Source organism: Lynx canadensis, chromosome D1, assembly GCF_007474595.2.
Source record: "Lynx canadensis isolate LIC74 chromosome D1, mLynCan4.pri.v2, whole genome shotgun sequence".
Taxonomy (NCBI): Eukaryota; Metazoa; Chordata; class Mammalia; order Carnivora; family Felidae; genus Lynx; species Lynx canadensis.
Window position 1 is genome coordinate 10019385 of NC_044312.2, and position 24484 is coordinate 10043868.

Here is a 24484-nt window from a genome sequence, read left to right on the forward strand (position 1 = left end):
CACGACTTCCGGCCTGGAACGGAAGTCCGCTCCCTTGTCTCCCAGACCTCCCCCTCCCCCCTCCCCAAATCCCCGCCACGCGAGGCTGCGGCGCACGGTATGGGTGTGTTTGTGTGTGTCTGTATGGGGAGGGCGTTTGGAGGGAAGGTTACCGGGAGCTCCGTGGCCGCTGGGGGGCAGGGATCCCGGTGACAGAGATGGGGGTATTTTCTCTGACTTCCCCTTGGAAGCTTCAACCCCCCCTTCGGGCACTCTAGGTATTTCTTGGGGCCCAGTCGAGGATTGTACCCGTCCAGAGCCTCCCCATCCTTTCGGGAGAGCGAAGCCCAACCCCCGGGTCCGTCCCAGAGGAGCGTGAGCGGGGAATGCCCCGTCAACCCGGCCCTCCGGATTCCGCGCCGGCGCAGACTCCGGCCTCAGTCCGGAAAGAGATCTTCCTGTCGGTCTGGGCTGGGGGCAAGGCAGCGGTGGCCTGGGCCGCGGGTGAGGGCAGAATAACCGGTGGGAAGGCTGCGTTTTCACGAAGGACTCGGGTGAAGCTGCAGAGCTGCCTTTGAGCCCTGACTCCTTGGCTTCCTGGGTCGGAGGAGATCTTGTAATGGAGTGGTTCTTCGTCTCACACTAGCAAGATGCCTGATTTCCTCAGGATCGAGGGGTGAGTGAGCGGTGGGGTGGTTGCACAAAACCGCTGCTAGCTACACACTGGATACCCTTGTCATCTGTATGTTGGAGGCTTCTGTACAAATTAGAAAGTAAAATTCTCCTGAGTGGAGAAATTTAGGGCCTCTCTGCATTTGATGTCAAATGTTGACATTTGCTGGTCCCTGATAGTCTCAAATCTAGATATTTGCTTCATGACGAACTGATTTTGGGATTCCACAGTTGATTTCTAATCTGCACCTGGTTTGCCTTGGGCAATCTGGCCTGGGGCAAGTTATGGCTTAAGGGAATTTCACCTACAAAATAAGAATGAAGATGCTTGCCTCATATAAAACATAGGATTGTGTTGAAGATTAAATAAAATGGTGCTCTTGAAAGCACATAACTTTGTGCAGTTTAAAAGAACTTCGACGTACATTTATCTCAGTTACATTCATCTTCATATTAGTGTGGTCAGACATTTTTCTTCTTTTAATGTAAAGGGAAAACTGCCCCTTAGGACTTCTGACTTCTTGTTCAGTGATCTTTTCTTTACCTCGTGCTTCCTTATAATATTGTAATAAAAGAGAAGGTAATAAAGGAAATTATTTTTATTAAGTGTTATGTCTTGATTAATTTCAGATTGAAGAATGTCCCGGGTTCCATTGGGGAAAGTCCTCCTGAGGAATGTCATCCGGCATACAGATGCTCACAATAAGGTAAGAGGTACAATCTGGTTATTCCTCAACATTTATTGAAGGCATACAGTGTGCCAAGCATTATTTTGGCAGTTTGGAGATACAAAGGTGAATAAAATCGGTAATTATAATCAGTTTGATAAGTACTGTAATAGAGACATACACAAAGTGCTTCAGTGCACTGAGGAATGAATAATGAAATCTGCCTTGGGAAATAAGGAAAGGCTTCATAGAATGGGTGGTATTTGAGCTGCTGATGATATTTGAATTAGTTCTCGTTTAACAGGTTAAACTTTACCATGTGTAAAAGATCATTCCATACAGAAGGAACATCATGTACTCACATGGCAACAAAAAGGAGCATGAAGCACTTGGGGCTTGGCAATAAACTGCATTCAGAAAGTAGGGAGTGGGGGGGGCGGGGCCATGGGGTAGTGACGGAAGATAAAGCTTGAGTGGTAAGTTAGAGTTGGCTTGTGACGCTTTTTCCTCTAAATTATAATGAAACCATCAAAGTCTTTAATTTGTATTTGTATCTTAGATGATTAATTAGCTGGGTAGGGGATAGATCAGATGGAGTGAAACAATAGAGACACCAGTTAGGCAATTGCAGTGCTACAGGTGAGAGATGATGAGCCGTTCGCATGAAAACAGTGACTGTAGGGATGAAGAGGAATTTAGGAGATAGAATCCCAAGAACTTGGTGACTAATTGAAACAGAAAGGATTATCATTTGATAATTGCGGCATAATTGCAAAATTAGTAAGGTGATAGGTGTGTCTGTGCAGGGTTAAAAAGTTCTCGTGTGGCTGCAGAACATTTGAGATTCACTGGGTCGGATTATTTAACCACTCTAGAAATCCTGAATTTGTTTCCCAGGTTCCTGGTTATAACCCAATCTGTAATGCAATAATTAGTGCAGAGTGTTTTGTCAGTTACTTTTCTTTGATGTAAAATGTTATTTTTAGTTATTTATTTGTATTTCTTTTCTTTAAAAAAAATGTAGATTCAGGAGGAATCAGATATGTGGAAAATAAGAGAACTGGAGAAACAGATGGAAGATGCCTACCGGGGAACCAAAAGGAAAATGTTACCCAGTAGTTCAAGGTGAAATTGCAGCTCTAAGAACCAAAATAATTCTGATCTTCTTTAGAACCATTAACTTTCACTTAAAAGCATTTTAGTATGCTAAAGATAGATGAGTTCAGTTCTGTGAATCTTTAAGCCTTCCTTCTTTCATAAATCTAGACCCACACATAAAGATAGTGGCTATGATACATATGGCTTAATTCTTGGTACTGAATTCCAAAATTCTACCTTGAACAACTTTAAAAGTTAAGGATTTTGTGTATTCTGACCTTGCTTGGTGGCTTTTAAGATTTACTGTTGGTAACTTACAGTCACTTAAGCTATCATTCACTCCTTTCCTCTGTTAGTCTTAGATTCTCTGTGAGCCTTTTCTTTACCCCATCTCCTTGTTGTGTTCACCAAGTCACACAGCCTTTCACATTACCTTCTAAATAGTTTCAGTGTTGAGTATAAAGGATAATACAGGCTTAGTTGTCTTATCTATGGAGGTATAGGAATGTCTGAGTATTGGGAACATCTCTTGGGCTTCATATGCCTGTTAGTGTAGAGCTGTGTATATGAAAAATGACTATACTAATAATGCTAATTTCTAAAGCCACCCGGGGAAACAATATATGAGATATTTAAGGAGAGTGAGCGTGCCTGCGGAGTACTCAGGCTTTGGAGTACATACAACTCAGGATTGGCTGTATGTGAAGGACTTTAAACAAGAAAGTATTTGGGGTCTCCAAGGTAAAGAAGGCATGGTCTCAATATAAAAATAAATATCTTTGCAGATATTTGCAGATAAAATGTTTCCTTTCTAAAGATGGTCCTTTGAGAATTTAGAAGTTAGTGCAGATGATGGTTTGTCTTGTATTGCTTGTTCAATTCCAAGAGGCATTTCCAGGAACAAAATACTATTTTTAGAGTGAATTATTAATACCTGTCATGGTCTAATAAATCTTTAAATCATAATCTCTTTAGGGGCAGGATTCTGATTGTCTCATTTGCTATTACATTCCTAGCAGCTAGAACTGTGCCTAGCATATAGGCGGCCCTTAAACATTTTTGATAATTAGTTAGCTTGCGGAGTGACTTGTTAGTGGACCTTGTAAGCACAGGCTGTGTCAATGGTTCTCAACTGGTTTTCTACCCCAGCATCCTCATGGGTTAGGCCTTGTTCCTACTGTTACTACGACCTCAGTGCAGAAGGTTGCTGGTTTTCGAGGAAGGGAAAACCTTCCCTGGAGATTCTGAAATCTCCACAGTAGTTGGAAATTGTCACCAGCTGTGATTATTCTCAGCATCCTTCTTTGCATGCCCTCCTACTTGAGAATCAGTGAGCGAGCTACAGCGTGCCATAGTCCATAAGTCATTTTTGTCTGTATTCTGCAATAGGATGGGTAGTAATGGTCAGATTTTCCCTGGATAAGTGTACAGGCTTAGACAGTAGAACAGATCATGACTTTTTACATTTTTTTTTTTTTAATACTAATTATCAGGTGGTTGTTTTCCCCTTAGCTTGTTCAGTGGGTTTTGTGTATGACATTCCATAAAGGAACCTTGCAGATTGCTTCCAAATATAAAAGTTCTTCTGTTTTCCTTATAGCCGGATGCGTAGTGATGGTTTTGATGAAGAAAGTCAAAGAGACTATTGGAGGCCAAAGACTGAAATTTCTGGGGCACTGGAAGATGACTTTCTTAAGGCTAAATCCTGGAATAAGAAGTTATATGATTATGAAGCTAATATGCCAGACAGGTTTGTAACTAAATTCTTGTGACCATTAATGATATCTGACTTGAGAGTATATACTTTTAAAAATTAATTATCCCTACAAAAACTTGCACACAAATGTTCATAGCATAATTATCATAATGGCCCCAAAGTAGAAACCCAAATGTCTGTCAACTGATGAAGGGATAAACAAAATGTGGTACAGTAGTCCCCACCCTTATCCATGAGGATATGTTCTGAGACCCCCAGTGGTTGCCTAAAACCGTCAGTAGTACTGAACCCTATATATACTATGTTTTTTCCTATACATACATACTTATGATAAAGTTAATTTCTTTTTCTAGTTTTTAAATATTTACTTTTGAGAGAGAGAGTGAGCACGAGCAGGGGAGAGGCAGAGAGGCAGGGCAGAGGATCTGAAATGGGCTCTGTGCTGACAGCAGAGAGCCCGACCCCAGGCTCAAACTCACACACCATGAGATCATGACCTGAGCTGAAGTCGGATGCTTAACCGACTGAGCCACCTAGGTGCCCCTGATGAAGTTTAATTTCTAAATTGGAGACAGTAAGAGCTTTACAATAACTAAAAATAGAACAATTGTAACAATATACTGTAATAAAATTTATGTGAATGTGGTCTGTCAAATATTTTATTAATACTGTATTCATCATTCTTCTTGTGATGATGTGAGATGATAAAATGCCTATGTGATGAGATGAAGTGAGGGGAATGATGTAGGCATTTTGATGTAGCGTTAGGCTGCTGCTGACCTCTGACGATATGACAGAAGGAGGGCGATCTGCTTCCAGAAAGCAAAACTAAAGATAAGGGGGGACTAATGTGATGTTCTTTGACGGTGAAAGGAATAAAGTACTGATATACTGTAACATGGATGAAGCTTGGAAACAGGTGGAAAAAACCAGACACAAAAGGCCACTTATTACATGATTCTATTTATATGGTATGTCCAGAATCAGCAAATCCATAGAGACAGAAAGTAGATTCGTGGTTGCCATGGGCTACAGGAGAGGGAGGAATGGAGAGTTAGTGCTAGAGGATGGAGTTCCTTTTTGGGTGATGAGAGTGTTCTGAAATTAGATAGTGGTGATGGTTGCACAACTCTGAATATACTAAAAGCCACTGAATTGGACACTTCAAAAGAGTGAATTTTATGGTATAGGAATTACATCTTAGTAAAATTGCTCTGTAAAAAACAATTGTCCCAATATAGACCGCATTATGTTAAGAGTTGTTTTTGGAGAAGTATTTCACAGCTAAAGAGCAGAGTAAAAGAGTTCTTGAGAATGGCAAGTTCTCTTACAAATGGACAAAAGAATCCTTTGTGTCTAAAATGATAGTGTGCAATACAGAAAATGTAGCCAGTTAAGTTACTGAGCTCGAAGATGGGGTTGGCTCTATGGTGTTTTCTTTGTTCTGTATGCCTGTCTGTGTATGCATGCACTCGTAAGTCTGTCTAATTTTTTTTTAACTTAAAGAAATGTATGTATTGCCTTAATAATACATATAATATCTGTGTCATCTTACAGATGGGGTCACAGCGGTTACAAAGAGTTATACCCTGAAGAATTTGAAACAGACAGGTAAGGCAAATAGGCTTACTGAAAAAAAAGTTAGAAACCAAGTGAACCAATACCAAGTAATACTATTCCAAATCTGAACTATAAATTGGGCTCCTAATTTTATTTATTTTAAAAATGTTTTTTATTTATTTTTGAGACAGAGAGACAGAGCATTAGCAGGGGAAGGGTAGAGAGAGAGGGAGACACAGAATCTGAAGCAGGCTCCAGGTTCTGAGCTGTCCGCACAGAGCCCGACTCGGGGCTTGAACTCACGGACCGTGAGATCATGACCTGAACCAAGTCGGATACTTAACCATCTGAGCCACCCAGGTGCCGTGGGTTCCTAATTTTATAAAGGAGATAACATTTGCCATTAAAAATGTAACCAGAAAATAATAGGCAATTTAGTTTGGAGATACTTGGTATTTTGCCGTTTCCTGATTGATGTTCTGCATATACATAGCATTTAGGTTCTTCAACATAGTATTCCATACAGTAACTCAAGGTGACAGATGAGAATTTATCTTTAAGAAAACAAAATGAGGAAACAAAAAGAGTGATAGTCTCATAGTAACCCTATGTCAAAGCTCTTATTTAAAATTCAGATGTTGGGGCGCCTGGGTGGCGCAGTCGGTTAAGCGTCCGACTTCAGCCAGGTCACGATCTCGCGGTCCGGGAGTTCGAGCCCGGCGTCGGGCTCTGGGCTGATGGCTCAGAGCCTGGAGCCCGTTTCCGATTCTGTGTCTCCCTCTCTCTCTGACCCTCCCCCGTTCATGCTCTGTCTCTCTCTGTCCCAAAAATAAATAAATGTTGAAAATAATAATAATAAAAAAAAATAAATAAATAAAAAATAAAATAAAATAAAATTCAGATGTTAACCCCAACTTTCTATCTAGAGTGTAGAATACTAAAAGATTAATAGACTTTTTATTTCCTATAGTAAAGCAATTTCTCTTTTTGATTAGTAGTGACCAGCAAGATATTACCAATGGAAAAAAAACATCTCCCCAAGTAAAATCATCTACCCACGAGTCTCACAAACACAAGAAGTCAAAGAAATCCCACAAAAAAAAGCAGAAAAAAAAGTCACACAAAAAACAGAAGAAAAGCAAAAAGGAAGCCACAGATGTAACAGCAGATTCCTCAAGCGAGTTTTCAGAAGAAACGGGGGCTTCTAGTACCGGGAAAAGGAAACAGCCACATAAGCGCAAGAAAAAATCCAGGAAAAAGTCGCTCAAGAAACCTGCTTTATTCTTGGATGCAGAAAGTGATACTTCCCAGTCCGATGATTCCGCATCCAGCAGTTCTGAGGAAGGCGAGGAAAGAGACACTAAGAAAACCAAAAGGAAAAAGAGAGAGAAAAAAGTCCATATCCCTGTAGTTAACAATGAAATACAGGAGAGGACAAACAAACGCACAAATTGGAAAGTGGCTACAGATGAAAGGTCTGCAGAGAGTTCAGAGGATGACTAAATGAGAAAGAAACATTCTTCATTTGCCCATCTGACTGGTTACTTGCAGCTCTGTCACCTTGGGGTTTTGCCAGTGACTCTATTGCCCAGCACAGGGGCCCTGAGGTCAGAGCTGTCCTGTGCCATCTATATATGTTCTGACAGACTTGTCTTGTTTTGGCCTGTTAAACTTGATCCTCTTACTGTTAATAGGGAATCTGGTATTTTGTTATGAAGTTTTCTCGAAGAGATTATTTTTTGCAATTAATCACATTTAGGGTAGAGTGCATATACAGCAAATTAAAGGACCCAGAAAGCTGAACCCAATAATGACCTGGATACATCAGTTGGAATGTTGAATCTGGGGAAGGGCAAGGGTTGGGATCGAGAGGTGGATTGGAACCGGTGCTGTGTAGAATGCTGTAAGGGAACATCGTGTTGCTATCTTTATATAGCAGGTGCCAGGACTTAACTTTTTGTGTCTTCAGCCTTGGTGCTTTGATCTTTCTGTATTTGGCCCCTTAGATATGGTCCAATTTATTTAATGAGAAAAAATGTGTAAGAACAAGATATTTTTCCTTCATAACATCCATAGACCGCTGTTATGAGACTAGGGTTTTTTGGTCAAATTTCTCTGCTGGACAGGGTCTGTGGCTACACTCAGTATACCCCTAAACATGGTAATTGGATAGTAAATGGTTTTCTACTTCCTTTGTTGTCTATTGCCTAAATGGCCTTGTGTTCAAAATTCTTTCTTCGGTTGTCTTAATCCTCAACCAAATGGGATAAAGTTAGGAATTGGTCATGCTGTTTAATGGTGCTCTGAACAGGATTCAGGGTTGCAACTGCCATTTAAATGTTATCTTCCTTGTTCATTTCTAAATCTATTAATGAACTTTAGATTTTCCCTGAAGTTATGTTGAATCAGTTCCAAAATGAAACAGGCTTCTCAGGGATGCACCCACTTCTTCCCAGTCAGCCTTCTGATTAAAGCACCAAGCAGAGACCGTATTATTTCCCTTTGCTCTATACTGTGATCCCTACTGTTAATTCTTAAAAAAAACAAAATATCACTGAAAAAAAGCTGGTAGAACACAGGTGAGTTTTTTCATTATCACGGAATGTCAAGTGACATTGTTTTTCCTGGTTGTCACTTCATCGGCTGAGTAGAAAACTTGAAAACCCAGACTTTTGGTCTTGTTTCTGCCACTAACTAGTTATGAGGTCTGAACAGGTAAGTTAACCTTCCTGGCCTTACCTTCCCCATGTAGAATACAGAAATACTTCATGGTAGCATGACAGTGTAAGACACCAGCAATAGAATAGAACTATAACAACATTCCATGAGGTGGTAATACTTTGTGGTTCTAACTACTAAATTTGTTCTTTCCAGAACAGATTTCTAATAAAGTGCTTAGTCACAAAATACATGGTTGGCTAGAGGTTCTCATCCCTTGATTATAAGCAGGTGCTACCTTTGAGGATATTTACTTGAAATATTAATACTTTGGTACTCAACTGTCATTGTTCCATGGCGTATATTTTTACCTTTGGGATTAGTGGGGGCCCACGGGTGGGAGGGCAGGACGTCTGTAATTACTACCTCTTAACCTAAAGCAATTGTTTTGTTCTTAAAGTAAGTGAAATCTTTGTTGGAAGGAGTCTTCATGTATTTTTTTGAAGCATTGTTTCTGTGCTGTAAAAGTATTGATTTTAGCACAGACTCAGGAAGATGGGCCAGTGGAACAAGGCATCGCCAGGAAGTTGGTTCTGTTTTGGGCTTGACCTTCCCTTTCTCCCATACTAGCAGGCCTATTTCTATCCCAAGAATACACATCTTGCCTGTTTTGTTTTTTTTGGTTGTTGTTTTTTTTTTTTTTTGCCATGTTTACCTTTTCTTGGTCATGTATAAGCAATAAAGCTGTTTTCTGTTCTTCACCCTTCTCAACCCCAATTTCTCTTCTATACCTTAGGCTAAGGTTTTGATGGTTCTTCTAGCCCCCTTAATTAGTGGTTTAGGATGGCCCTTCGAAACCCAAGATCTCATTTGCACTACTGGTCTTGGAACACACTTGTTTCTAGTGTTCCTGCCCATCAGAGATCTCTATATTAAATCCTAAAATGGGGTTAAAAAAAAAGAGTTGGAGAATTCACATTTATTGAGCAACTGTTGTGATACAACATGGAATTTCTGAATTCCAAATAAATAAATTTCACTTTTTGAACATTTGATCTGTGACTTTTTAAGCACCAACAGGCTTGGTAACAGCCTCAAGTTCACCTGACAACGGGCTGCCGACCTTCCCCCAGTGGCCCATCAATCTGCTCTAACAAGTCCTTTGTTTCTTCAGTCATTCTCCCAAGGGATGGCCTATTGCCCTCCTTTCTGTACAATCTGGGCAAAGCGACTGGTGATAGCAAGAGTAGTGTCAATGAAGCGGTCCACACAGCTAGAGAGGCAGTTTTCAGTGCGAGAGTCTAGGCGATTCCCTGGCTTCTCCACACATTTATCCCAGCATAGCTCCATGAAGTGATGCACCTAAGAAGAAAGAAAATAACCACTGATGTCTGCATATAGGTCTAACTCTGCCAACTTTATTTCCTTCCCATTCTTCTCATTTTCTATCACCTGATGGAATCATTCAATCAACAAACCATGGGCTCCCCTCTTTCCTCACTTCATAACTTGTCACCAGTATGGCCCAGATCCTTGTCCTTACGTTGCAATAATCCTTTATTCTCTCCATTACTGTTTTTAGTGATTAAAAATTACTTTCCATCACGTCACCCCTGTGTTTGCTTAATGCATCAGTTCCTCTCAGCCACTCAGGGCACTCCCTTATTTAACCACTAACCTGTTGTGCTTCCATGAAGTACATGCATAGCATACTCGACCCTTAATATTCCTGGAATGACCTCCCTAAAGATTTTTCCCATTCTTCAACACAGTTCAAATTTTTACCTCCTTGAAGGCCACGGTCTATTTTTTACAACTGTGTTAAGTCCTTAATCAGATTGTAAATTTTCAGGCAGGGTGAGTATCTTTTATTTTCCCAATTAGCTCCAGTGTAAGCTGGAAAGGTATGGTACCAATGAATGTCCCCCAAACCACTGCATTCATCTCACTCCAAATCTATCCCTTACAGAGCAGTTCTTTAACCATTTACTGAGGGCGTCATTTTTGGGATGCTGAGTACTCAGTCAATACTGTCTGCGGTCCTAAAGTGTGACTGTCCTCTCAGTCTGAGACGTGGTTAAGCAATAAGCCATACTGGGAGTGGTCCTGCTGCTAGTAAGCGACCAGGCCGGGTTTCAAACGGTGGCGAAAGGGCTCCAAAACACTTGTTCTAAACTACAGTCCACACTGACTACTTCAGAGTCCACCTTTCTCCATTAATGTTCTACTACTTTGTCGTTTTCAAATACGTTATCGCATATGGTCTCTACAATCCAGTGAGGCAGCAGGCGACTGCAAAACCAGGACCCATATGGGTGGGTGTCTTGCCTAGAGGTACGTGGCCTGTAAGGGGCAGAGGCAGGATCAGAACCCAGACCTTCCGAATGCCAAGCCCAGAGAGCTCGCCGCCAAACTAGTTTCCGGTGACCTTGGCGTCGCCCGAACCTTTCTCCTCTGCTTTACACTTTCTCTTTCCCCCACGCCGGGTTTGCCGAACAGGCACCCGAGCACTACTGGTCACCAGGGCCTGGAGGGCCATGCTCATTTCTTTTCCGAGAAGAACCGGGCGCAGCAAGAACGAGCACTGGGCAGCCTCCCCGTAGCGAGGTGGCAGAGCTCTGCTAGTTTTTTTCTAGCGGCAGTCACTTCGCGGGCTGAGTAAAGGGCCTGAAAAGTCAACCTGAGCCTCAGCCTCCTTTCTCTCCACCGCGGTCCTTGTCCTCGCACCTGTGCGGTGAACTGCGCTTTCTGCTGTTCGGCTGCCACCAGGCGCTGCAACTCCGCTTCGTCCGCCTCACCCAGCTCCGCCATCGTCCACCTCGAACTCCCGGCCTTCTTACGAGCGTGTGTACGCATGCGCGGCGGACGCGCGCCAGCTCCCGACTTCCGGTTCACCAGGCATTTTCCTGTTTCTTGTTTTCTTTCGTTGTCGAGGGGTGGGAGTAATCGAGTGACTGCTTCCGGGTTGCTGGGTGACCTTGAACCTTCGGGAGAAAGATGGCGAATATCTGGCGGCTGGGTGTCCTGTGTGGTGCGCAAGGAGGCCGAGGTGAGGGGTCCTGGCAGCCGGAGGTTCTTAGTACAGTCTCCAGCCAGGGAAGGGAGTGCGGTGAGGATTTGCCTCCAGGCGACGAGGCCTCTTGAGCAGGGAATCCCTCCATTCCGTTTGCCCATCTGGCTTCTGTCGAAACCAGGGCGGTAATCCCTGTTGCCTACGCGCCCAGACGTTCTCCCGAGCGCGTTATCACTCCGCTCAGGGCTGACGTGGGGATGGATAATCTGAAAGAGAGCTCCTGGAAGTTACGGTCCTGCTGAAGCTATTCATAAGAGTTCTGTTTTTTCTCCCCATACAATGTCGGTAGAATGCACCCACCCTGCATTGGAAAAGTGTGTTAGGCTCTAAGTGCCAATGCCTGGTCTTGCCCATTTACCCGGAGTTGGCATAGGGGTCGGGAGATCAACTTGATAATCATTCAACTGGGCATTTATATTCAACCAGACACTGTAGTAGGATTGGGATACAGATGTGAATAAAACATAGTTCCTGCCCTCGAAGAGTTTTCATTTTTATACGGAAAACACACGTAAGCATAACTTAACATGAAGCACAAGCTGTTGTACTGTACATAAATTATTATGGTAGTCCAGAGGAAGAACATATTTAGCTGTATGTTTTGGAAAGGTTACCCTCTCTTGGTTCCTGAAGGAAGTGTGTCCTATTTGAGTCTTGAGGATAAGGAAGGCCACAGGACGAAGGACATTACAGTTGGAGCTACTGGAATGAGCTAAAGTAATGATGAAGGTGTAGGAATGTGAAGTAGGAGAGTAAATAAACTACCTATTAGTGCATGAAACTGAAGGTGAGGAATGAGAGATGATGAATCTGGAAAGGTGAGCTGGAATCAAATCATGGAAGAACTTGTCTTGATAAGGAGTGTGCATTTACCTGCTCTGAAGGGGACCATTGAAAGATTTGACATAGAGTTGCAGTTTAAATCGATCGCTTGAGTAGCACTGTGGTAGATGGCCATCATAGGAGATGGGACCGGCTAGGACACACGTCAGGGAGATGAGATAGGACACTGTTGGTGTAGTACAAACAAAGAGCAGATTATCTCAAGAAATGTTAAGGAGATACATCAGTATCATTTGGTGATTGATAATTTAGGGAGGGAAATTTTACTGACTTGCAGATTTTTGGTTTAGGTTAAAGAGTGGCTGGGATGTTATTAAATAAAGTGGCGAACAAGCAAATGGAAGACGAGTTTGGTTGAGAAAGTGAGTTGAAGGATGATTGTAATTTTTGGCATGGTGAGTTTGAGGATCATGTAGGATATCTCAGGGGAGAGACCCAGGAGGCACTCACACTTCTGAAACTCTGGAGAGATAGCAGGGTTGCAGATACAGAATTGGGTGTCATCAGCTTATGGGTAGAATAAGCTGAGTGGACAAAACGGCCAAAGGTGGTCTTAAGACATGAGGAGAGCAATGGGCAGATGATAGAAAGTTGGGAAAACATTAAGAGTGAATGTAGGAGGAGTTTGATATAGGATGTCAGACAATCAAAGGGAGGACTAGAAGAGAGTTCATCAGAACAGAAGAGAGGAAAGGTCCAATAGGGTGGAGACTAAAGGGTGTTTGTTGGATGTGATCACATGGAGACCATTGGCAACTTAAAGCAGTTTTAGTAGGGATGACAATAAGTTTCAGAGTTGAAGAATGATAGGGAAGTGAATAAGTGGAGGTGATTTAGCCAACACTTTAAAGAAGCATAATTGGAAGAGCCAAATTATGGGAAGAGCCCAAATGTCCATCAACTGATGAATGGATAAAGAAGCAGTGGCATATATATATACAATGAAATACTACTTGGCAATGAAAAAGAATGAAATTTTGCCATTTGCAACGGTGTGGATGGAACTGGAGGGTATTATGCTAAGTGAAATCAGTCAGTCAGAGAAAGACATATATGTTTTCACTCATATATGGAACTTGAGAAACTTAACAGAGGACCATGGGGGAAGGGAAGGAAAAAAATAGTTACAAACTGAGGTACAGTACAGAGAACAAACCGAGCGTTGATGGGGGAGGCAGGAGGAGGAGGGGAAAATGTGGGATGGGCATTGAGGAGGGCACTTGTTGGGACGAGCACTGGGTGTTGGATGTAAGCAATGAATCATGAGAATCTACCCTCGAAACCAAGAGCGTGCTGTATACTCTGTATATTATCTAACTTGACAGTAAATTATATTTAAAAAAAAAATAAAGAAGCATAGTTGGAAGTGGCCAATAGGAAGGAAGGAGAAGTGAAAGACACAGGAGAGAAATTACCTCTTATTGAGTAATTATGACATTCTGGGAATTCTGCTAAGCACCTTTCATATATTAATTTTCAGTGGAGTATTATGAAGTAAGTGCTACTATTTTCATTTTACAGATAAGGACATTTAGACTTAGAGAGGCTGTTTAACTTAATTGCTCATCACCTCACAGCTAGTAAGTGGTGGCATTGCATGAACTAGGTCTAGTTTTTAACCAAGAGACAGGATCAAAAAGGGGACAGAACGGGATAGGTTCAAGAGTACAAGTGTAGGGGTGCCTGAGTGGCTCAGTCGGTTAAGCGTCCAACTTAGGCTCAGGTCATGATCTCGTTAGTGAGTTCAGCCCCACGTTGAGCTCTTTGCTGAGGGCACAGACCCTGCTTGGGATTCTCTGTCCCCCCCTCCTCTCTGCCTCTCTCTCTCTTAAAATAAATAAAACATTTTAAAAAGTTAAAAAAGAGTACAAGTAGAGAAACTGATCTTGAAAAGGAAGATGGTAATAGATGTACTTCCTAAATTAGATTGAATTCCTTGAGGACAAAGACTGTCTTGTCTCTTGCTCCAATGAAGAGCATGCTTTTACCTGCAGTAAATGTTTGTTGGATGAACAGATGAATAAATGGAAAGAGAAAGGAACTATAATTTACTATTTATTTATTTATTTATTTATTTAAAGTTTATTTTGAGAGAGAGTGCGCATGCGAGCAGGTGAGGGGGGAGAGAGAGAGAGAGAGAGAGAGAGAGAGAGAGAGAGAGAGTGAGAGTGCGAGCAAGCAGGCTCCACGTTGCTAGAACAGAGCCCCATATGGGGCTTGAACCCATGAATCGTGAGATCATGACCTGAGTCAAAATCAAGAGTCAGACCCTCAACCAACTGAGCCACACAGGTGCCCTATAATTTACTTTATAAAATTGGTAAGAGTGAAGCCCTTTTACATAAGTGGTTCATTGATTTTTCAATCTTTCAATGGCTACTTAGTCTGACTTCATAGTAATCCAGGGAAATATATACTGTCCTCATTTTACAAATGAGTTGTTATCCCCTGTTTGGAGTAAATAGCTTGCTTATGGTCATTTAGAAAGTCTGTTATTCCTGTTAAAGGAGAAATGTTTATGACCTCCCTTATATCTCTTTCCTCAGCTCTGTTTCTCCGAATTCCAGTAGTCAGACCTGCTTATGTCTCAGCATTTCTCCAGGACCAACCTACCCCAGGACAGTGTAGAACACAGCACATTCACCTGTCACCCAACCACCATGGTACGTTTTTTTTTTTTTCTTTCATTGCTACTGCTTTTTGGGCTCTTTTCATCTTTGTCTTGGGTAATTTTCATGCCTTTGGCAGGACTTGCTATCTGTGGAGTGGAATTCTTATGTCCAACTCTGTCAGATGAAGACCTGTTTAGCCTGCCCCTTGGGGCAGACAATGCCACAATGGTTGAAGGATGCCATTTACACTGAAAGAGAACCCTTCTGGTCTAAGTCTATGAAAATTTCAATTTTTTTAAAGGAAATAGTTTTGTAGGAAGAGTCTATAAAATATAGTCACTCTTATTTAGCTGATAGAGAGGAACCATATACAAGTAATTTAGAATAGTAGACAATTTAAAAAGTCATACATATTTATAGCTGTTAACTGAATTATTTTTATTTAGGTTGATACTAAAATCACATGGCATTTTTGGGGTGAATATTATGGAAAACCTGTAAGTGAATAGTAAGTTAACTATTATTTCCAGTTTTAGAGTCTCGAAAGATCTGTATTTTATAGAGATAAAGATTCCTCTTGATTCTTTTTTTTTTTTTTTTTTAATTTTTTTTTTTTAAATTTTTTTTTTTTTTCAACGTTTATTTATTTTTGGGACAGAGAGAGACAGAGCATGAACGGGGGAGGGGCAGAGAGAGAGGGATACACAGAATGGGAAACAGGCTCCAGGCTCTGAGCCATCAGCCCAGAGCCCGACGCGAGGCTCGAACTCACGGACCGCAGGATCGTGACCTGGCTGAAGTCGGACGCTTAACCCACTGCGCCACCCAGGCGCCCCTCCTCTTGATTCTTAAGTCAATAACTTATGTACAGTTGCATCTGAATTATGAGAAATTAGGCAAGTATAGTTTTTCTGCTTTTTAGAGTTATTTTGTCTTGGAAAATTCTTTGTTTCTGCATTCCTTTGTTTAGTTCAGTTAAATTTAGCAGAGTGGTTTTAATTTAAAGTGCATGGGACTGAAAACAAGCCCTTGAAGTTTTAAACATGGTTTTTAATGTATGCGTCCATGTGCATTTTTCTGGGGAATATCTGTCCTTTTATTAGATTCCCAAAGAGATCTGTAACCAAAAAAGATAGAGGCTCCGGAAGAAATGTTTAAAGCCCATTTTGTTTTTCACTTATTTAAAAGAAGTTTTCATGTTCATGTTCATACCTGTTTTGGACTATTTATAAGTAATGGGACAGAAGAAGGACCATAATCGTAAAAGTTCACATCAGAACTTTTTGAATTGGCTGGTTTGGTTTTTTTGGGGGAAGGATTTTTAGTATTACCTTCAAATTCTAAAAATTAGAATGTGTAAATAAAAAAGTAATGTTTTAAAGGAATTCCTCTGCTGGTATTAACTTACATTCATAAAGTATCTGTCCATTACACTAAAGCCCAAGGTTGGTGGTTCTGCAAAGGTAGTTCATCCATCTTCTGGCCTGTCAGCAAATTGGATCAGTCTTCTAATGCATTTAAATAGGCACTGTGACACCTCGAGCTAAAGAGCGTCAAAGAAGGGAGATAGCATGTTTCTCATTTATCTTCTTTATCTTACTCTCTTTCTGCTCAGTTAAGTCTCATATGCATACTATTTGCCATTCTGTCAGCTGGGTTATTTTGTGGCAAATACTGAATGTGAGATATGTGTGTTTTCCCCTTTCAACTCTTACAAATCTGGTCCCTCCTTTTTATAGCTGGTTCCAAGGCTTCATCTCTCCACTGGACTGGTGAGAGGGTGGTCAGTGTTTTGCTCCTGGGCCTAATTCCAGCTGCTTATTTGAATCCCAGCTCTGCGATGGACTACTCCTTGGCTGCAGCCCTCACGCTCCATAGTCACTGGCAAGTACAGCAGACCCTTCAGTGTTACGTTGCTAAATTTATTTGCTGTGAGCTTGTCCCGTTACTGCAGATGAGGGAGAAGTTGATTGAGATACTCAGACCCGTAGACAACTTTAAAACCTATAAAGTATTTGTATGCCCAGATTTGTGTATCTGCCTGCCTATTTGATGTCTTCTCTTCCATGTCTAATAGGCATTTTGAACATAGCATGTTATGAAACTGAGTTCGTCGACTCCCCAGATCTCTTCCTCTAGCACTCTTGCCGATCTGAATTAATGGCATTTGCACTCTTCTAATTGTGCATGCCTCAAACCTGGTCATCATCTTTGGTTTCAGTAGTAGTCACCTAACTGGTCCTCCTTCTGTCTATTCCCAACACAGCAGTCTCAGTGATCCTTTTAAAATATTAAGTCAGATGAAGACATTCTCCTTCTCAAAATTTTTTTTTTTTTCAACGTTTATTTATTTTTGGGACAGAGAGAGACAGAGCATGAACGGGGGAGGGGCAGAGAGAGAGGGAGACACAGAATCGGAAACAGGCTCCAGGCTCTGAGCCATCAGCCCAGAGCCCGACGCGGGGCTCGAACTCACGGACCGCGAGATCGTGACCTGGCCGAAGTCGGACGCCCAACCGACTGCGCCACCCAGGCGCCCCGACATTCTCCTTCTCAAAACACTTTGCAGTCTTTTAACCTTCCTCAGGCTAAAAGTCAGAATTCTCATGATGGTCTACCGACCCAAGGTAGTCTGGCTCTCTTTCTTCCCGAATTTCCAGCTACTCTCTCTGTCATTCACACCGGCTTTCGTGATAATTCTTGGACACTCCAGGGACACTCCAGGCCTCAAGACTCTACTTTGCTTCTGCCTGACACTCTCTTTCTCTAGTTACATGGCTTATTCCTCATTTCCTTCACATCTGAACTGTCACCTTCTCAATGAAGCCTTCTCTAACCACTTATTCACAATTATAGTGTCCTTCCCAGTATGTCTTATCCCTCTCCCCTGTTTTATTTTTCTCAGTAGTGCTTATTACCTTCTACTATACTGTATCATCTATTTATCATTTTGTGTATTCCTTGTTTCCCCTCATTAGAATGAAAGCACTGATACAGAAAATTACAAGAATCACATCCATGGCTTAATGAATTATTGCAAGGGTAATGCTGCCCAGGTCAAGAAATTGAACGTTGCCACCTACTCCAGAAGCTTCTTCCTTGTGTTCTACCTCAGTCATAACTGTTCAGCATCCTCCCAACCAGGAACCATTATCCTGGTTTTTATAGTAATCACTCCCTTACATTTTAGTGTGGTTTTATCACTCAGTTGTGCATCCTTAGACACTGTAGTTAAGTGTTGCCCTTTTTAAAAAAAGAAAACAGACTTTTGGCTGTTTTTATTTGTTGTTATATATATTTAATGCCTAGAGCAGTCCCTGACACGCACTAAGTAAATACTTATTGAATGAGTGAATTCCCAGCTTCTATTTATTTTATCCAGTGTAGTTTGTTAGACTTTCTAAGTTAATGAACCCTCTGAAAAGTTTGTAAATAACAGTTGGGATCTTTGAGTTCATTTTATGTTGTTTCATAAGGACAACATGATATTGTGGGCAGGGGAAGCATTTTTGGGTTGTTAGAACTGAAAGGACTTGGGAATATCTTAACCAACCCTGTTATTTTACAGATGTGGACACTAAACCCCGGGGAAGGTTAAGTGATCTATCAGAATGATTTTGTAGATTAGTGTTACAAGGGATTTTGCTTACCTAATTTTCTAGGGTTGGTCAGGGGAATTACCCTTTAATCTACAGACCTTTCAAAATACAGGATTCCATTGCATATGAAATATTAGATCACGAGTACAGGAATATTTCTCTAATATGTGGTTTTTGGCAGGAGATCCATCTAAATCAACGAAAAGTCAGATTAAGAATTCTAACGTAATATATTTATATATATTTTTTATTCTATTCTCCAGTTACCTTACTAATTCTTCCTTCTCTCTCTCTCTCTGTCTCTCTCTCTCACACACACACACATACACACAGGATGACTTAAAAGAATGTTTATAATTGTGCATTAATTCCTCAGCATCCATTCTCTTTTAATCCACATTAATTGGGCTTTTATCCTAACTACATAACTGAAGTAATTCTTACCAATATCCCCCAAAACCTTCATTTTTCCAAATCTGTCTGTCTGTTCTCGGTCTTCCTCTTACTTGAACTCTCAGCACCGTTCAACTTAATTGGCCATCCCCTCCTTAAATAATTTTTTTTGGCTCTGTAGACCCTGTGCCCACCATTTTCCTCCACCTCACTAGCTGCACCTTCTCAGTCTCTGATGCCAGCTTCTCCCCTTGTCTGACGTGTGAACGAGAAAGCCCTGAATCCTGGGCTCAGTTTTCCTTTCTTAATTTCTCTAATTTCCTGAGGCGAGCTCAGATCTGACCTCTTCTTGATCTGCAGTCCTGTGATTCCACTTGTCTAACCAGTGGAGTCCATTTGAATGTGTAATAGTCACCTCAAATTTAACATTGCCAAAAGCCACTCTTGTCCGCCCCAAATCTCTCTTGATTTTCCCTTAAAGCTGCCTCCTTTCCTGTTCTTCCCTAACTCAATTAAATCATAGTTGCTCAAGCCAAAAATCCTAGGAGTTATTGCAGATACTTCTTTTTGTCTTATCCCACATCCAGTCCATCAGCTCTTTCTGTTTGTTCCCTCTTCAAAACATAGCCTGTCTAAATTGTCACTTCACACCATCTCCCCCGTCACCAGCCTAGGTTGAGCCAACAATCTTGCTGAGGCTACTTTATTTGCCTCCTAACTGGTTTTCTGTTTCTGTTCTTGCCCCCCTTCTGCTGCCTGCACTCTCCATTCACCATACTGCAGCCAAAGTGGTCTTTTTTAAAAGAAAAATTACATTTCTTTATAGGAGATACACAAATGGCTCATAAGCAACATGAAAAAATGCTCAACACTATTTTTTATTAGAGAAATGCAAATCACAACCACAATGAGCTGCCACTTCATACTTAATAGGATGGCTCTAATCAAAAAGATGGGCGATGACAAGTGTTTCAAGGATGTGGAGAAGTTGGGAGTCCTCCTATGTCTGCTGGGAATTTAAGAAGTTGGAGCCGCTTTGGAAAACAGTTTGGCAGTTCTAACAAAAAGTTAGAGTCACCATATAACTCATCGATTCTACTATTATGTGTACACCCCTCAAAATTGAAAACATATCCTCACACAAAAACTTGAATAGTAATATTCATACAGTGTAATTTACAATAACCAAAAAGCAAAAACAATCCAAGTACGTGCCACAATGTTGATGAACCTTGAAAATGTGAAGTGAAAGAAACTTGACACAAAAGGCCACATGTTTCATTTATATAAAATGTATAGAATAGGCAAGTCTGTAGAAATAGAAAACAAGTTAGTTGTTGAATAATGAGCTCATGGGTGCAGGGTTTCTTTTTGGGGTGATGAGAATTAAATAGTGATGATGTCGCACAACTTTGTGAATACACCTCAAACCAGTGAAGTGTACACTTGAAAAAGGGTTAATTTTATGGGGCGTGCCTGGCTGGGGCAGTGGGTAGAGCCTGGTACCTGATGTCAGGGTCGTGAGTTCAAGCTCCACAGTGGGCATAGTGCTTGCTCACTTTAAAAAGTGTTAATTTTATGGTATGTGAATTATATCTCACTAAAGCTGTTATTAAAAAAGTAAAATTAGGGGCGTCTGGGTGGCTCAGTCGGTTGAGCGTCCGACTTTGGCTCAGGTCGTGATCTCGCGGTCTCTGAGTTTGAGCCCCGCGTCAGGCTCTGTGCTGACAACGCAGAGCCTGGAGCCTGTTTCAGATTCTGTGTCTCCCTCTCTCTCTCTGACCCTCCCCCATTCATGCTCTGTCTCTCTCTGTCTCAAAATAAATAAACGTTAAAAAAATAAAAAATAAATAAAAAAATAAATTAAAAAAAAGTAAAATTAGGTCACTCCTTACTTAGGTTACTCCCTACTTAAAAACACGTCTGTGGTGTCCCATGACATTTCATATGAAATTCAGACTTTTTTTTTTAAGATTTTTATTTTTAAGTAATCTCTGTACCCTATGTGAGGGTCAAACTCACAACCCTGAGATCAAGAGTCATGTGCTCCATGGGCTGAGCCAGCCAGTCACCCCTGAAATAATAAACTTTTATTATGACCTTCAGGGCCCTATGTGATCTGCCTTTCCGTTATGATCTGGTCCTCCAGTCACACTAATCTTTTTACTATTCCTCAAAGATGCCAAGGTCATTGTCACTTCTGTTTAGAACGTTCTTCTCATTCAGGTCATCCTTTCTAAAATATTTTCTCATAGCACATACATATTTATTTTCTCCTTCACTAGAATCTGTTCCATAAAGGCAAGGATGTTGTCTTATTTGCTGTTCTTTCAACATCTATAACAGGTTCTGGCACATAATATCTGCTTCATAAATTTTTTTTAATTAATGAAAAATTCTATAGAGCATTTGTTTTAAAGTTTGTTTATTTATTTATTTATTATTAATCTCTACCCCCAGTGTGGGACTTGAACTTACTACCCTGTGATCAAAGAGTCACACGCTTCTCCGACTGACCTAGGCAGGTGCCCCTGGAGCATTTGTTTTAATTAAACAAACAAACAACAACCAAGATTTTGTATATAGAGTGGCAGTTAACTACTGTCTTTGATAGAAGTAACTCTGGAAAATTGAATCTGAAGAATAGAGATGTCTTTATTACATTACTGGGAAACTCTTGATTCCTTCATTTTGGTTTATGATTCTATGACCTTGAGTTGTACTTTGAACCTGATAATTATTGTTTTGCAGTCAAGTTAGCTGTTTGGCTTTCTTTTGTACTGTTATTTTTTTCTTTAGGGGCCTTGGACAAGTGGTTACTGACTACGTTCATGGAGATGCTTTGCAGAAAACCACCAAGGCAGGAGTTTTGGCCCTGTCAGCTTTAACCTTTGCTGGGCTGTGTTATTTCAACTATCATGATGTGGGCATCTGCAAAGCTGTTGCCATGCTGTGGAAGCTCTGACCTTTTTGACTTAATACCACGAGAATTGATTGTACACCTCTTTGCCTCTGCTCTGTCATGCCATTGAACTCACAATAAGGAGGAAATAACAGATAAGTCCATTGGTGAGACAAACCTCTTCTCCTAATTGCCTGGTTATTTTTAGAATTCAGTCTTTGAGGAAAAGGTTTGAGAGAAATTGTATCCAAGTAATTTGGGGACTGAGTTCCTTGTTCTGGTGAGTTTATGGGGTTGTCTCCCAGCTTCTCACAAGACTCAGTATAACCAAACATTGCATATGAGCTTTTGCCTGTTAGCTTTTCAAATTCTTAAAGGGAATTCAGCTTTATTACTATCAATACCTGATCAAACGTCTATGTTTGTCCTGGGAATGATGGTGAAAGGGAAAGACTGTTCATTCACAAGTAAAGACTTTGCAGAAAATTAGTCAGTGTTTAATTTTTGAAAACTTCCCTCTCTGTTATACCAGTTATTAATGGTTACATGTCCTAGGGAAATTTTAAAGTTAGGAAATCCTGCTCTTTGACATTACTCATTTCTAAAGCTTGGGAGGAGGAGCCTGGAGAGCTTCTGAGTGTAGAAAAATTCCATGGAGGGAAGAGGTACCCTTATAGATGTATCAAAATATTACAGATTCTGAACTGAGACTTAATCCTCAAATGTGTTTATTTTACTTGTCCTAATGTTCTACAAATACAAAACTGTAAGTAATAAATTGTTATTTTCCCACTGTAGGAATCTCTAATGTGAAAATGTATTCTATGAAATAAAGTTTTTTTAAAAATAAAATGCTATATAATAAAAATGTATTGTAGTCTTTTATGTATTAACTGTCCGTAGTTTTATTCAGTAGTACTTGGTGTCTTTTGCATATATAGCACTAAAATAGGACTATTTAAGTTTCCTTCTAGGGCTTAGCAGTGTCGTAAATTACAAAGTACTGTGATACAAAAAAGAGTCATATGTAAGAGACAGAAATACATTGAGTATGAGTGGTTTGGTATAAGAAGAGTGTTAAATACATTTGACCTTTGAACAGCAGTTGCACGGGTCCAGTTAATATGTGGATTTTTTCAATGTATACAGTATAGTACTGTAAATGTATTTCTTCTTTGAGGTTTTTATATTTTTCTCTAGCTTTATTGTAAATACAGCATATAAATCTTATAACATAAAAACATACATGCTAATTAACTGTCTAGGTTATCAGTAAGACTTTTGGTCACTGGTAGGCTGTTAGTAGTTCAGTTTTTGGGGAGTCACACAGATTTCTGACTGTGTAAGGTGTCAGTGTCCCTAACCCCCTTGTCACTTAAGGGTCAACTGTAGTAGGATTTAGAATGATGTTCCACATCATGATGTTCTATAAATGCCAACCTTCGGTGTTTAAATTATATTCTGTATGCAGTTAGTTTGGTCTGAAGGGTGAGTGTAAGGCATGATGGTTTGTTTCTCGTAGCAACATAGTAGAGCTGGCACTGGGCGCATTTCCCTGAGGACCTTACTGCGCAGCTGAGGCAAGCTTTGGAAGCGCGGCTGGCTAGAAGGGTAAGTGTGTTCACGAATGTCTGCACTAGGGGTTATAGGTAAGCGCCCCTTAATGTGCTTACAGCCTTGTCAGAGACTCAGATGTATATTAAGGGTTTAGGAAGAGGCGATTAATTCTCTTTTGGGGGTCGCTTAAATGTTTGCAAGGGCATGATGCCTGAATACCAGTGGTTCACCAGGGACTGTTGGTGGAGGACCTATCTGCCTTGGCAGGGAGAAATAAAATATTAGTAATAATATTACTAATGAAATAGTAATGAAGCTTACATTGTTTAGAATTGGTGTTCTTGGGGCACCTGGGTGGCTCAGTCGGCTAAGCATCAGACTTTGGCTCAGGTCGTGATCTCACAGTTTGTGCATTTGAGCCCTGCATCGGGTTCTCTGCTGTCAGCACAGAGCCCGCTTTGGATCCTCTGTCCCTGTCTCTCTCTGCCCTGCCCCATTCTTACGCGAGCTTTCTCTTTCTCAAAAATAAATAAACATTAAAAAAAAAAAAAATTGCTGGTTCATGATGATCATAAAAAACAGACTGACCTTTATTCGGTTTTATTGTTGGCCTTAGGTTCTCTGTAGACAATAATTCCCCCTTTGTGTCATTCCTCTCTTCCCCCTCCCCTAGCCCCCGGAACACCAGTGCTGTAAAATAGAGTTTTCCGTATAGTTGAAATGGGGAGGGCCGGAATTGGAGAATATCACCAACACCATCACAGCACAGTTTGGGTCTGGAGAGGTGTCTAATGCTAATAAGCTTCGTTAGATGGTGAGTGAGAAGTCAGAGGGTTAGGCTGGTTGGGTACTGCCTGCCCTAAGGTCCCAGCTGAGCTGTCGCTGTGGCAGATCCTTGGGTTGCCATGAGCTGCTGGCGCAGCAGGTGAAAATGAGGCAGGGCCTGTTGCAGTAGGTTTCTGAGGGTAAGTAGGACCTGGTCACAACTGTGTTTCAGAGAGAACTGGGGTGACGTGAGGAAGGCTGACAAACTAGATGCAGAAGGACGTGTATGAGGATAGAGGAAGAAAGGGCCTGAACTCTGATGGCGGCAGCGGGACATAGGAGTCAGTTGTAAAGGTATTGTAGAAATGAAATACATTTATCTGACAGG

At 41.1% G+C, this 24484-nt stretch overlaps 3 protein-coding genes across 7 annotated transcripts; 2 read left to right on the forward strand and 1 right to left on the reverse strand.

The window, feature by feature from the left end:
- The first annotated feature begins 5 nt into the window (after window positions 1–5).
- On the forward strand, window positions 6–9113 carry NKAPD1 (NKAP domain containing 1). 4 transcript variants are annotated; one of them, XM_030330963.1, is made up of 7 exons: window positions 6–97; window positions 258–655; window positions 1282–1358; window positions 2344–2444; window positions 4018–4167; window positions 5692–5745; window positions 6690–9113. In XM_030330963.1, the coding sequence occupies exons 3-7, from the start codon at window positions 1290–1292 to the stop codon at window positions 7195–7197; spliced, it is 882 nt and encodes a 293-aa protein (XP_030186823.1). In that variant the 5' UTR covers window positions 6–97; window positions 258–655; window positions 1282–1289; the 3' UTR covers window positions 7198–9113. The 4 variants fall into 4 exon arrangements, with proteins under 4 accessions (XP_030186823.1, XP_030186824.1, XP_030186822.1 ...); XM_030330964.1 differs by lacking the exon at window positions 258–655 and having other exon boundaries at window positions 8–97; XM_030330962.1 differs by lacking the exon at window positions 6–97 and having other exon boundaries at window positions 104–655.
- Window positions 9114–9311: 198 nt separating this feature from the next.
- Window positions 9312–11212, reverse strand: TIMM8B (translocase of inner mitochondrial membrane 8 homolog B). Its single transcript, XM_030330967.1, has 2 exons — window positions 11080–11212; window positions 9312–9714 (listed from the first exon to the last, which is right to left on the reverse strand). Exons 1-2 carry the CDS (start codon window positions 11206–11208, stop codon window positions 9547–9549), a joined length of 297 nt encoding a protein of 98 aa, XP_030186827.1. The 5' UTR covers window positions 11209–11212; the 3' UTR covers window positions 9312–9546.
- Window positions 11213–11302: 90 nt separating this feature from the next.
- SDHD (succinate dehydrogenase complex subunit D) lies at window positions 11303–22642 on the forward strand. 2 transcript variants are annotated; one of them, XM_030330970.1, is made up of 4 exons: window positions 11303–11401; window positions 14815–14931; window positions 16620–16764; window positions 21672–22642. In XM_030330970.1, exons 1-4 carry the CDS (start codon window positions 11350–11352, stop codon window positions 21835–21837), a joined length of 480 nt encoding a protein of 159 aa, XP_030186830.1. In that variant the 5' UTR covers window positions 11303–11349; the 3' UTR covers window positions 21838–22642. The 2 variants fall into 2 exon arrangements, with proteins under 2 accessions (XP_030186830.1, XP_030186831.1); XM_030330971.1 differs by lacking the exon at window positions 16620–16764 and having other exon boundaries at window positions 21672–21760.
- Window positions 22643–24484: the final 1842 nt, after the last annotated feature.

What these genes read in the sequence shown, in the direction of transcription:
- NKAPD1 (XM_030330963.1), top strand. Translation starts at nt 1,290, where the DNA reads ATGTCCCGGGTTCCATTGGGGAAAGTCCTCCTGAGGAATGTCATCCGG. An exon ending in ATGTTACCCAGTAGTTCAAG is followed by an intron (nt 2,445 to 4,017) that starts GTGAAATTGCAG and finishes TTTTCCTTATAG; the next exon opens with CCGGATGCGTAGTGATGGTT. An exon ending in GAAGCTAATATGCCAGACAG is followed by an intron (nt 4,168 to 5,691) that starts GTTTGTAACTAA and finishes GTCATCTTACAG; the next exon opens with ATGGGGTCACAGCGGTTACA.
- TIMM8B (XM_030330967.1), bottom strand. Translation starts at nt 11,208, where the DNA reads ATGCGTACACACGCTCGTAAGAAGGCCGGGAGTTCGAGGTGGACGATG. An exon ending in AAGCGCAGTTCACCGCACAG is followed by an intron (nt 9,715 to 11,079) that starts GTGCGAGGACAA and finishes CTTTCTTCTTAG; the next exon opens with GTGCATCACTTCATGGAGCT.
- SDHD (XM_030330970.1), top strand. Translation starts at nt 11,350, where the DNA reads ATGGCGAATATCTGGCGGCTGGGTGTCCTGTGTGGTGCGCAAGGAGGC. An exon ending in CCTGTCACCCAACCACCATG is followed by an intron (nt 14,932 to 16,619) that starts GTACGTTTTTTT and finishes TCCTTTTTATAG; the next exon opens with CTGGTTCCAAGGCTTCATCT. An exon ending in CTCACGCTCCATAGTCACTG is followed by an intron (nt 16,765 to 21,671) that starts GCAAGTACAGCA and finishes TTTTTTCTTTAG; the next exon opens with GGGCCTTGGACAAGTGGTTA.